The sequence below is a fragment of the Haliotis rufescens genome, unplaced genomic scaffold, assembly GCF_023055435.1.
Source record: "Haliotis rufescens isolate VD_foot unplaced genomic scaffold, xgHalRufe1.0.p SCAF_17, whole genome shotgun sequence".
NCBI classification, from domain to species: Eukaryota; Metazoa; Mollusca; class Gastropoda; order Lepetellida; family Haliotidae; genus Haliotis; species Haliotis rufescens.
In genome coordinates, this window is record NW_025963857.1 from 12160288 (window position 1) to 12174044 (window position 13757).

Below are 13757 nucleotides of genomic sequence, written 5' to 3' on the forward strand. Positions count from 1 at the left end.
CGTTGTTTAACGTGACACGGTGTTTGCATGTTCATTGTTTTACGTGACACAGTGTTTGCTTGTTCGTTGTTTTACGTGACACGGTGTTTGCTCGTTCGTTGTTTTATGCGGCACGGTGTTTGCTCGTTCGTTGTTTTACGTGACACAGTGTTTCCTTGTTCGTTGTTTAACGTGACACGGTGTTTGCATGTTCATTGTTTTACGTGACACAGTGTTTGCTTGTTCGTTGTTTTACGTGACACGGTGTTTGCTCGTTCGTTGTTTTACGTGGCACAGTGTTTGCTCGTTCGTTGTTTTACGTGGCACGGTGTTTGCTCGTTCGTTGTTTTATGTGGCACAGTGTTTGCCTGTTTGTTGTTTTACGTGGCACAGTGTTTGCTCGTTCGTTGTTTTATGTGGCACAGTGTTTGCCTGTTTGTTGTTTTACGTGGCACAGTGTTTGCTCGTTCGTTGTTTTATGTGGCACGGTGTTTGCTTGTTCGTCGTCATATAGCTGGAATATTGCTGAGTGCGGCGTTAAACAATTAACAAACAAACAAATATTGAGCATCAGAATTGCTCAAGTCACATGTCTGATGGGCAGAACATATGGACAAACTATACATGCAAGATTTAACCTATCGCCAAAACCATACAATTGTCTTATTCAAGACGGTATGCATGCTATACCTGCAAGATTTAACCTGTCGCCAAAACCATACAATTGTCTTATTCAAGACGGTATGCATGCTATACCTGCAAGATTTAACCTATCGCCAAAACCATACAATTGTCTTATTCAAGACGGTATGCATGCTATACCTGCAAGATTTAACCTATCGCCCAAACCATACAATTGTCTTATTCAAGACGGTATGCATGCTATACGTTACGCCCAGTCGGACAGAACGCTGCCACTACTCCCCCGGGCAGTAATTACGTACTCCCCCTGCAGTGTCATGTCAGATGTACCACTACTGGCACTGGCGACAACTAGGTGGCAGCACCCCGCTGCATGATGGACCGTCTCACCTTCAGGATGTGGAACAAGGCTGAATGTGTCCACAGGCAGTGGTTGACAAAGGTTAATGTGGTGTCACGCGCCGACAGATGACTACACTACTTCAATATGCAATCATCGGCATGGTGTAAAATGTCGACATGCCAGACATTGTCCAAACTCTCCTACAATAAGGTATTTGCAGTTTAGCCTGAAGATAACACGCATGGCACACATTTCGAGACAAAGAACACGTGTATGTCATTAACCTTAAATCGAAGGCCGGTAGTTCGACCCTCTGGCCGTGTCGTATCAAGAGACATTAAAAGATGGTACGAAATAGTTACTGAACGAGATGTCTTTATATTGTACAATTTTGTCAAGGGGTTAGATGGAAGAGGACTCCATAAGCAACAGTGGAATTTGAATTAAATGTTGTGAATTTTGCTATATATAAAACAATCTGTCTTCAATAAAAAGCCAAAAATAATTTTTGTTTGTAAATTATTTTTCTGTATCCTATTTTCCGACCCAAATCTGAAAATTCTGTTCCTATAACTTTTCTTCCGGTTACCGTTAGATGGACACTCGTATAGGCCATGGGATACAATGCACGTGCTCGACTGGTCATCTAACTTGTACCTCAATGTCACGGATAGTAACTATTTTGCACATTGGGAGAAATGTAGGTGTTCATCTGTTTGAAAACCTATGCACGTGCAACTTGATACCTGGGCACGTGTAACTTCTATTGTAAGACAGGTGATTCACGGATATGAACGCGTATGACACACGATAGAGCACGTGTGTAAAATAGTGACACACATTGACCTTGACGTTCACGTTAGATGAAACCTCGAGCTGTGCGCCCTCAGCATACAATTGTATACGTACAAGTGTTCACTGAACTTCAGCCTCAAGGTCAAGTTTTGTAACTATTTCTTACCTGGCGTGACGCTCGGCATCACGGGGATAAAGCAAGGACTGGTCGGCTCGGAATCAGTATACTGTGTCTGAATGGGGTATTCAGGTTAAACTGCCGTGTGGTGTCTCAGTGGGCTAGCACTATTAAACCGGCATTAGTCCGGACTAGTACAAGCAGCCACACACACACACACACACACACACACACACACACACACACACACACACACATTCATTCAAATCTGGAATTGTATGAAGCTGTTTATACATACATACATACATACATACATACGTACATACATACATACAAACATACATACAGAGCGAGAGAGAGAGAGACAGAGAGAGACAGAGAGAGAGAGACAGACAGAGACAGGGAGACAGGGACAGAGACAGAGAGACACACAGAGAGAGGTTACCAGTGAAGGCTTTAAAAGCACGCCCCAAGTTTAACGTCACATCGGGAATATTTCAGCCATATCGTGACGGTGATCATAAGAAACTGTACTAAAAGCAGAGATCACTGTACGATTCCGACTAGATCATGAGCATGTGTTTATGAATCACTATCAAATAGAGATGATACAAGATATTACTGAAAAGTGAGCGTATCCTGCCCCACTGGAGGTAACCGTCACAGATACACGCAAAGACAAGTCAATTTGTCCCCTGGGAAAAAACCCCGAGGACATGTGGTCTTGTTAAATAGAGAATTTAATCAGACATCATTTTCGTCAATGATACATTAAGTTTGAGGTTCTAGAAAACAACATTTGCCGGTCTGCCTGTCTGTATTCTGATGGGATTGGATATTCGCAACATATACTCGTTATCACACGAGTTCTATTCGGGATATAATGATTTTTAAATTCAAATAATGTTACGTTCAGTGATTTACGACCAACGTTCAACCTTCAAACTCGCTCTAAATTGATTTCATGCTTGAAATAAAGTCAACACATACGCACTTAAACTATAAGATTGAACCTGACTTCTTACACTCCTCCTTCAATGATACAGCTGTTTATATCTTATCATGTTACTATCAAACGCCATGTTATAAGTCTTTTAGAGAGTTAGTAGCAAGTAGAGCTGGCTGAAATTATCTAAACAGGAAATATCATATCATCTCGTGTATATGCAAATAGACCCCCAAACCAGCATGATGTTATTAAGGTGTTCAACTAAAACGTTAAATTTCCACCTACCTTCACGCAAGTAAATACACAAACTGGTACCAAGATATAGAGTCCTTTAAAAATTAATCTACCCTGTTTCATTTCGCCTACCGTTTTGAAAAAAATATGGATATTTTAAAGCAATCAATTGTGTTTCACAATATTCAGTATTAACCTTTTATGAATTTGTTTTAGTCAAACATTAAACCACCCTGCCGTCTGTCGGATGATTGTGCGACCCTGAGAAAGTGATGATTTGAACATTTACGTGAGGTTACTGTCAAAACTGGTACATATACAATATATTATCATACCTTTTAAACCATTATGATCACGCGACGCTACTGTTCTTGCAACTGATTCTGTGCCAGAAATCATTAATTCTGTACGTGCATTTTAAACAAGTAAAACTGACGCAACCATAATATGGGTTAAATCCGAAAATACCTTGATTCTGCTCCCGAAATCAACATATTGTCACGATTTCTCCATTTCAGAATAAGCATTCTCGATTATCCACCAAAACAGATTCCATGCGGCGTAAAAAGCAAAATTTCGGTGAATATTATGTGAATGGATCCCTGAAACCTGTTACAGCAACATCGAAACATACTATATACAAAAGCTTTATCCGAAACCTGCAAAAATCACAATGATTTTCCTTTTACAAACTATTGCTAAAGGTAATTATTTTTTAAAAATAACTCTGAAATGGAAATTATGGAGAGAGTCGTCTAAATGCTCATTTCGCAGTTACTGAGGTTACTGCGCTTCTTTAGGCCTTGTCAGATTGATTGACAGCTCGCAGCAGTGTATACAAAATGAAACCAGAGGGCGCTCTCTTGCTCCTCTTCCGGTGCACGGAAACGGGTCGCTGTGATAATGTCAAGGCCTTAATCTGAACGTGATTTAAAATTAAATATTAAATATGTAATTGTATTTATCATCCGCCTGTACTTAGATGACAAGAACTTTGCCGAAATCTAAATTTCAAAACAACGAAAGAGATTTAGCTTTTTTCTGTTTTCTGGAAGCCAACACACGTTGCTGACTATCAGGTTCGTTCACATTCATTCTAGAACTTTTAACTGGCAGGATCGCATGAAAAACCAGCAATAAGCTATACGCGTTTAATGGTAGATACAGCATGTCTGTCTGGTAGGGTTTTCTCACAAATCCATCTTTTTCGTCAGAAGCATTTTGAGTAAATTGTTTCCACGTTTTACAGACAGTTCTCAAGTGTTGATAAAAGAACATGCTAGCTTGGAAACGAAACCTCAGTGTGCATACAGTCAAACGCTGTGTCTGTTCAGCAGGGCCTGCTTGAACGTAAGGAGTAATAGAAGTGCTTACATATGGCTATCGTCGGCTCTTTCCGTAACAGGAAACACACTGCCAGAGCCGATTGTGGATACTCCGGTTATAATGCTAGGTTTGTCACCACCATACCCGTGCTCGTGGGTTTCACCGAAGTGGTAAACATCTAAGACATTCATCACTCCGGACATTCCTCCCACATTAAGCTGACACGCCGTGAAGCAACTGAAATACTGTTGCAAGCGGCATTAAGCCAAACTCTTGCTGGTTAACTTGACATTCGCATTGTTCTAGCGATGACAGTAATGAAATCGTTTGGATCTTTGGATTTAAATTCGGCATCAGGGAATGCATTGAATAATCGATGACGCACGACACGCGTAAAACATGATACTTGCTGATACCAACAACAGAGCTTCAGCTATGTTATATAGAAACGATAGCCCAAAAAACTTGCCATTGCAATATAAAATTAAAAATCAGTATCAATATCCGCGTGATGACCGAAATAGTCCGCGTACAATGGAGTTTGTGGTTAATATGAATGAAGGCCTTTTTTCATGAACCTGTCAGAGCCTCACTAGAATATCAGAAGTTGAGACCCGATTTGGTACCATAATAGTTTATCAATGTCTTAAAACAATTTGAAATACTACTGGAGCTCTAAAATTAAAAATTTCATGACCTATTACCTTGATAAATAACAAGTTCCATCATTGATAATCAAGGCCGTAGAAATGAAATGATAACAGATGTTTGTTTGTTGCTCATCGCTGCACTCCGTAATATTCCAGCTATATGACTGCGATCTGAAAAAAATCGAATCTGGACCGGACAATCCAGTGATCGATATTGCGAGCAACGATCCACCCCGACGGGGTACGATGACACACAATCAACCAAGTCAATCAACTATTGGGACGCCTCTTAGGGCCAGCCTAGGCCCTGTGTCGGGGACCTATTCTAACCCGGAGTCCACACGCGGGTGTGTATCTTATATCAGTCATAGGGGGCACGGGTGGCCCAGTCGTCTAAGGCGCCGCGACTCGCTGTGCAGAGTTGCGTCCCTTGGGCACACCAGAAACCTATGATTGTGGGTTCGAATCCCGGTTCGCCCCGATTATGTTTCGAGGTTTGTCAGCACCATACCCGTGCTCGTGGGTTTCACCGAAGTGGTAAACGTCTGAGACCTGCATCACTTCAGGCTTTACTCCCACATTAAGCTGACACGCCGTGATATAACTGGAATACTGTTAAAAGCGGCGTTAAACCCAACTCACTAACTCACTCACTATATCAGTCACAGAGAAGGACCCGTGTGGACCCTTGTTAGAATGGTCCACAAGCACTGTTGCTTGTATGGATCGGGGGCGGAGTGGGGTTACTTACGTGAGTCCATTTAGGTGAAAAAAAGTCAATTTAGGGGAGCTCTGTTCTTCATAACTAAACCATATATTTGAGTTATTTGAGTTATTTGACAGCTAATTGGCCTGTAATCACATTTGTTTTATTTGTCGTTCGTGGTTTCAGATGAAGAGTTACATGCATCAAAGAAACACCCGTCTATGTTACGTGGCAGTATGGGATATACGACATGATCATTACGACCTAGCGTCGAAAGGAATCATGTGTGACAAGAAACGCATACGTGAAGACCCATTAAGAGGCGACTAAGGGGATCGGGTGGTCAGGCTCGCTGACTTGGATAATGCATGTCATCGTATCCCAATTGCGTAGATTGTCTGTTCCAGATCACCGCCATATTGCAGGAATATTGCCGTGAAAGGCGACTAACGGGATCGGGTGGTCAGGGTCGCTGACTTGGATGATGCATGTCATCGTATCCCAATTGCGTAGATTGCCTGTTCCAGATCCCCGCCATATTGCAGGAATATTGCCATGAAAAGCGACTATGCTTGTCGTAAGAGGCGACTAACGGGATCGGGTGGTTTGTCGATGCATGTCATTGATCCCAATTGCGTAGATCGATGCTCATGATATCAATCACTGGATTGTCTAGTCCAGACTCGATTATTTACAGACCGCCGTCATGTAGATGGAACTTGCTGAGTGCGGCGTTATAAAGAAAGAAAGAAACCAACAAGTAACGCACCTGTTATGTCTGTTGCATGTGCTATTTGTGTCGCACCTGTTATGTGGATAAACCCTTGACATTAAACTAACATGAACTAAATGTTGTTCCATTTACTGGTGTCAATGAGGCATCCATATATGCAGCCTGGGAGCATGCCTACAAAGACTTCATCAATACAAAGGATGGAAAACCTGTTAAGTTTAGTGGCCGAGAGGGGACATCGCTTTCTCGCCTTCATTAGGTATGAGAGATGGCGATAACGCGATAACATGAGACGAGAAAGCGATTGCACGAAACGAAAAAGTGATAGCACGAGACGAGAAAGCGATAACACGATACGAGATAGCGATAACACGATACGAGAAAGCGATTGCACGAGACAAGAAAGCTATAATACGCAACGCGAGAAAGCGATGTCCCCTCTCGGCAACCATCGTCAGGTTATGCAGATGATGAATTAATCCCTTTAGTAACCACAATCCCCTAGAAGGCTCTGTTGATTTCATAATGGTGACTAATGGGATAACGTAAAGAATTAATACACATCTGTCCTCTAAACGTGCAGTTACATGGCCCCTTGAAATGCCTCCTACAGGCTTCGATCTATTAACGTGCAGGTATCGGAGAAGTTGTTAGTGCCACTTATCTCGCTGACCCCGCTCAGGCTTTTCAGCAACAGCCGGCGATGTTCGCCACGTGCATCTTATGGTCGGTCTGAGGCAGCGATACCGTCGCCATTACTCGATATGACTGCACGTGTTGACGAGCTCTCTCTGTTGCTGTGAAGAGCTTCGATCAGATTGATTTCTTTGATTTGTATGCGCATGCGCTTGTGAAGCAGACGACAATGCGGTACTACCGCTGGCTGTGGTGGTCACTGTTAAAGCACCGAGCCGGCGACAACGAAGTCAGTGTGAGAGTGGTGTTTCTAAGCAACTTAGTATGTGTAGTATGAAGACGGGAGAAAATAATTGCCCTAATATGGAAGGTTGACAAGACAATAGAATATTTCTGTCTGCATAAAAGATTGATGGATGTCGGTTGAAAGAAATTGGAAATAATCAAAGTCTGCCAGGCGGTAGGGGAGCGTGTCACGCAATGCACATCTAACTTTTATACACTGAGAATATAAGACGTTCGTGTCCCGCTAATTCGTTATGTTCGTCCTGCTTCCCAGAGATTTGCCCAACTATTACGCTAGGACATGACCATGGCGTTTCACGGATATAGGAATGGACAGCCGGATCAAGGAAGAAAAATGAGCTCTGAAAACTCATATTCCAACAATTCCAACTTTGGTGAGTGTTTGTTTTTGTTTGGACGTCCGTAATCATTGAAACAGACTAAAGTTGAGAGATGTGTCATTTGATCACTGAAAATGTACATTTTGGCAGCTAAACACGGCCCTGAACTCTTTAAGAAGATCATTTAAGCTCAAGGCTGAAATACCCGTCAAAATCAAGGACGAGGCTTGTCACGAAGTTCCTAACTAATACAGAACGTGAAACCAATGGCTTATATGCCAAGCAGAAGACAAGGTGTCTGTCAGAAGCGATTTTTGTCACTATCCTGGTACTAATCATGCATCAACGACTGCAACATGAAGAGACTGGCCAGGGACATATATATTTAAACACGATCATAATCTGGAAATTGTATCTTTGTTTTTATACCTCCGTGTCTGCATACTGAATTTTTATGCTGATTCGGGAAATTTAGGCGAATTTATTTATACTCTGATAACAAAAAAAAAACCCGCGAAAATAATATTTTCCACAACATCGTTATCACAAGGGCCATAAAGTCCATGCTCCCTCACCTAGACTGGGTCTGACGTTTGTGTGTCGACTGTAATGGATTAATACCTTTGAAAGAACACAGGACATCGGAGGCTCCACAACGTGTGCACATTCCCCTAACAGACGACTCTTAGAACTGAACGCAGCCTCGCCAGAAGCGCGGAACATGCCTCGTCCCATTAAGGCAAACTAGCTCTGTAGAGGTTGGTGTTAAACTTTATTACCTAAAATAACCGTAATAGCAAGAAACGCCATTAGCCTCAGAAAAGACTCTCAGAGAACTAAATCCACTTGTGTTAAAATGGCATGAAGAAATATTTGATTCCGTCAGTGTTCTCAAAGTTCATCTGTAAGTGTGTTTACCTTTAGTGTGTGGCTGTACATTTAACCCATCTGTCATCCATACAGACGTATTATGCGAAGAGGCTATCGGTTGAATCGTTATGAATCCACTGGAGAAGGAGGTACCATTACGAGTATAATCGCACTGCAATATTTAACGTTCGATAAATGTTTCCTCACTTGCTAAGGATCTGAGAAAGTACAGTCCATCATGCCAGCCCACCTCCGTCTTCTGAAACATTCCTAACAGGCTAATTATACTCCGTGTATTGTCAGAACAAATGTGAATGTTTTCACAGCGCTGTTTGCAGCGTATTTTAGACGCTCTCCCGCCCATGGCATCACTGGGGTCCTGTTTATGAATTTATGAGTACTTGATTGAGTAATAGGCAAAGAGAGGTGTATTGGCACGTCTGTTACGAATGTGCGACGATGCATATAAATGATTCGTTAGTTAAAGATTTATTCTATTTGTAGCTCAGCTTATGAAGCGGCCCCATTGACTGCATTCATGGATGTCTACAAGTGATCAAGACAGTTGAGAATCGATAAGATGATTGGATCAAAATAACTGTTTCGGTTTTCCACTGAATCAGATTTACAACCAAACTTAGTAAATGCGTCAAACCAATGTCATTTTGAATTCAGAAATAGAAGAAATAATCTAAAGATATGGAGGGCGGATTCGTAATTTCGATTTCGAATTAAACAGAGCGAAGAACAAAAACGTTCATATCAAAGTAGCGCTTCTGGTGTCTGCAATCCCAAAGAATTATGTGTTAAAGTATCAGGAACACGGCCGTCGTAATCACAGTTTATGAACGACAATGGCAAGTGCAGCTCCTCTTGGACAGCAAGTCGTCGCATCTTTATACTTGATATGGGTCCTGTTCCTGTTTGGAATTCACAGTTTTCCCGAAGACGTGTACGACAGCAAATACTCCACCAGAATCGACGGCGACATCAATCTTGGCGCCGTGTTTTCAATCCACGCATCGAAAGACGGCCGCTGTAGTGACAGTATATTTGGATTCAGGGCTATTGAATATGTCGAAGCTGTCAGATTTGCAATTAGTGAAATTAACAACAGTTCTGACATCCTGTCAAACATTACATTAGGCACCACCATCTTGGACGATTGCTTTCTGCCCTCTATGGCCCTGGCACGGGCGATGCAATTTATGCCGGAAGCCAACAGACTGCACAGCACGTGCAATGCCTCGTCATGTGAAGACCGGAAACTACCGAGATTTTACGATGTTGTCGGAGTGTTGGGTGCATATACGAGTTCCTTAAGTATAGTCGTTGCCAACGTGATGACCTTGTTTAAGATCCCCCAAATCAGTCATACGGCGACTAGTGATTTGTTGAGTGACAAAACGAAGTTTCCATACTTTCTGAGAATGGTTCCAGCAGATCTGAATCAGGTGAAGGTGATAGCGGACGTTTTACAATATTTTAACTGGAGCTACGTATCAGTCGTGTATTCTGAAGGAAGTTATGGACAGGAGAGCGAGAAGAAGCTGAAACCGCTACTTCGCCAAATTGATATATGCGTAGCCCAGTCTATTGAACTACGAGACGGCATGACCAAGGAGGATTACGACGATGTCATAACGTCCTTAAGAAGATACACAACCGCAAAGGTAGTCGTACTATACGCCGACATCAAGCATACCATGTTCATTATGAAGGCCGTGAAAAGAACTCGTGCATCACGGGAGTTTATCTGGATCGGAAGTGATGGATTGTCGGTTGTTTTAAATGATCATTCGGATATCTGCAACGACATAGTGGGCTCACTGGCTGTAAGGCCGTATTCATCAACGCTGCCGACGTTCATGACGTATATGAAGACACACCTTCAAGCAAGAAAATATAACGAACAGGAACGAAGAAAACTCAAAAGTTTTGATCAGTGGTTTTGCTTTGAAGGCCATGAGCCTGGGAGTGAAGAAACGGACGAAATCTTAGATAATTCTACGATGGACCGTGTTGACTATATCCCCAAATTTGCAGCATCGTACGTAGTGGATGCAGTGTACGCATTTGCGAATGCGCTGGATGCGTACATCAAAGATGCGTGTCCCACTGCTAGAGGTAAGGAAGTGCAAAGCTGTATTAACACTGAAACCCTTCTGAAATATGTTAAGAAAGTAGAATACTATGGTTCCATCGGGAAGATATCTTTTGACCAAAATGGTGACGTAGTTGGCAAACTTGACGTTCGTCAGTGTCAGATGGTCAACAGTTTGCCGCTTCATCAGAATGTGGGCATGTGGGATATGCGAACCGCCATGTTAAATATAGACGAAACCTTTCTTCAGTGGCCGAGTTTTACAAACGGAAGTGAAGGTTTACCGCTCTCCGAGTGTGCGGAACCGTGCGGTGTCGGTGAAATCGCAACGTTTCCCAGAGAGACATGCTGCTGGAAATGTGTCGCCTGCAAAGACAACGAAGTTACATCCTCTAACTCAACACAATGTCAAGCATGTGATGAGTTCCTCTGGCCTGATAATCAAACGAGAAAGACGTGCCTTTCAGTGGATCCAACTTACGTCAGAATGAGCGATCCAATTGCAATCGTTCTCTTCTTCTTCACCATCGTCGGACTCTCCCTCACCACGTTCGTCATCCTGTTCTTCCACAACTTCCGGAAGGAGCGGATTATCCGGTCGTCGAGCCGCGAGCTGTCCCAGATGATGCTAGTGGGGATTTGTGCCGCCTACCTCCTCGTCTTCGGCTTCCTCACGTTCCCAAACAACTTTTCATGCTACGTCAACAACGTTGGCTTTAGTCTGACCTTCACCTTGGTCTACGTACCGCTGTTGGTGAAGACCAGTAGAATCTACCGAATCTTCAGAGCGGGAAAGAAAACGACTGTTCTCCCACGCTGCACGAGTTCTTCGTCCCAGGTTGTCATAGTAACCGGCTTATTAACCTTTCAGGTAGGTAAACTAATTTATTCATGTTTCTTTCCGCTAAAGATGATTTCTGGCTTCAATTACCGACGCAATATAACCTGTCGCTCTAATAACTCGGATGTAATTATCCTCAGAGAGGCATGAACATGAGTTCTTGCCTTCAAGAATTTACCGTTTCCGCACGTGTTTCCATATCACTTCTAACGATTCTGTAGCAAATTTATGGCCTTGGGATTTCGTAAACCTGTGTTGTCGAACCTTTGTAGTCTCAAATGTAGTCTTCAGAATTGTGTAATTACGACTGCAGAGATTTCCGCTCATAAAAATGCACCGGGCAATGTGTATGTACCACTTCAGTTCATGCAAACAGGGGAGATGACTAACCGTTCATAACGAATTAGTGTGTGAATTGTCTGAATTAGTGAGTGAGTATGGTTTTACGCCGCTTTTAGCAATATTCCAGCAATATCACGGCGGGGGACACCAGAAATGGGCTTCACACATTGTACCCATGTCGGGAATCGAACCCGGGTCTTCGGCGTAACGAGCGAACGCTTTAACCAGTAGGCTACCCGACCGCCCGTGGAATTGTATTTAATCACGTATATATATATATATATATATATATATATATATATATATATATATATTTATGAATATATGAGAGAGAGAGAGAGAGAGAGAGAGAGAGAGATTGTCGGAGTGGCGATGTTTGCTAACTATTTGGTTTATCAGTGTGAGGTGAGGTAAAAAGAGGTTTCGCGTCCAAGATTATTACACTTATATAGCGACTGCATGCACGTGTATGTGTCTGTGTGGCTGCTTGTACTAGTCCGGACTAAAGCCGATTTATAGTGCTAGCACACTGAGATACCATGCCGCAGTATATAACATGAATACCCCACTTAGACACAGTACACTGACTCCGAGCCGACAGACCCTGTTTTATCCCCTTAATGCCGAGCGCCAGACAGGGTAACAACAAATACCATCTTTTAACGTCTTTTGGTATGACGCGGCCGGGGATCGAACCTCGGACCTTCGCTCTCCGGGCGGACGCTCTACCATTAGACCACGGAGGCGGTCTGGTTCATCGCAATGAAAGATTTGGTCGTTAGGTCGAAAGAAAATAGCAATAAAATGCATTGGACAACATTGTTTTTACTCATCTTAATGTTTGATTTGGATATGAACTCGTAGGTGACAAAATAAATATTGCCCTGGTTTGGGTCCTAATTATTTGACTTATGGTGACGAATTTCGTTGGGTAAAATGCTTTTAGACATTTCAATATCCCTCGGATTATTTATACCGATCGTTACTGTCGGCGGTTTAAAACATATTATCATTTGATTTTTTTTCTTTCTGAATTTTTTTATTTATGTCGGCGGACCCGTAAACCAAGCAAATGAATGTAAGGCTTTAAACACATGACACGTTATAAGACAGGATCAATCCAACTTACTCACATTATACCAAACAATGTAGTTTTACTTGAATTATTCATATATAACGAATTTCACATGCCAATGAATGTTTCTTGGCGTTGTATTCGTCATATGTTTGTCACGCACATAGTGAGTGAGTGAGTACGGTTTTACGCCGCTTTTAGCAATATTCCAGCATTATCACGGCGGGGGACACCAGAAATGGGCTTCACACACTATACCCATTTGGGGAATCGAACCCAGGCCTTTGGGGTGACGAGCCAACGCTTTAACCACTAGGCTACCCCAGCGCCCTCACGCACATAGAACTGGTTCTAAATTCAAAATGGTCGTGGCTGTAATGACCACTGCTAGTATTCCTTTTATTTTTCACAGCAACACAATGTATTGCTGGCGTGACCAAGCACTATTTATTTCCTTCTCAAATGATATATTTACCGATTGTTGTGCTGTTGCTGGAATCTCCATGGCAACCACCGCGTTGTCAGTAACATTTCTGTAACTGAGTGCCCCGCAGTGATCTGCCACCGCGATCCGACAGTGCAACAGGATATCGTCACACTTCATGAATGAGAATGGCTTCAGATGACCCTTGTAATGCTTATGTAAGAAAGTAGTTTTTAATTCCTTTTGGTGACGAATAACCTGTTCCATTCCCTTCTGTTCGACAGTTCCAGACACAAAGTCAATTTTCGTGTCTTGATAACGATTACAGAAATTGCCAATCTCTTTATTGTCCGCCATTTTGGCA

At 42.5% G+C, this 13757-nt stretch overlaps 1 protein-coding gene across 2 annotated transcripts in view; it reads left to right on the forward strand.

The window, feature by feature from the left end:
* Window positions 1–7241: 7241 nt before the first annotated feature.
* Window positions 7242–13757, forward strand: part of LOC124112519 (metabotropic glutamate receptor 7-like) — a 69030-nt gene continuing 62514 nt past the window's right edge. The window contains exons 1-2 of one of the 2 annotated variants that reach the window (XM_046472681.2): window positions 7242–8495; window positions 9112–11582. In XM_046472681.2, the coding sequence (XP_046328637.1) occupies window positions 9462–11582 (2121 nt within the window). In that variant the 5' untranslated portion in view covers window positions 7242–8495; window positions 9112–9461. Of the gene's footprint in view, window positions 11583–13757 lie in introns of both variants that reach the window. The other variant, XM_046472680.2, reaches the window with a different exon arrangement.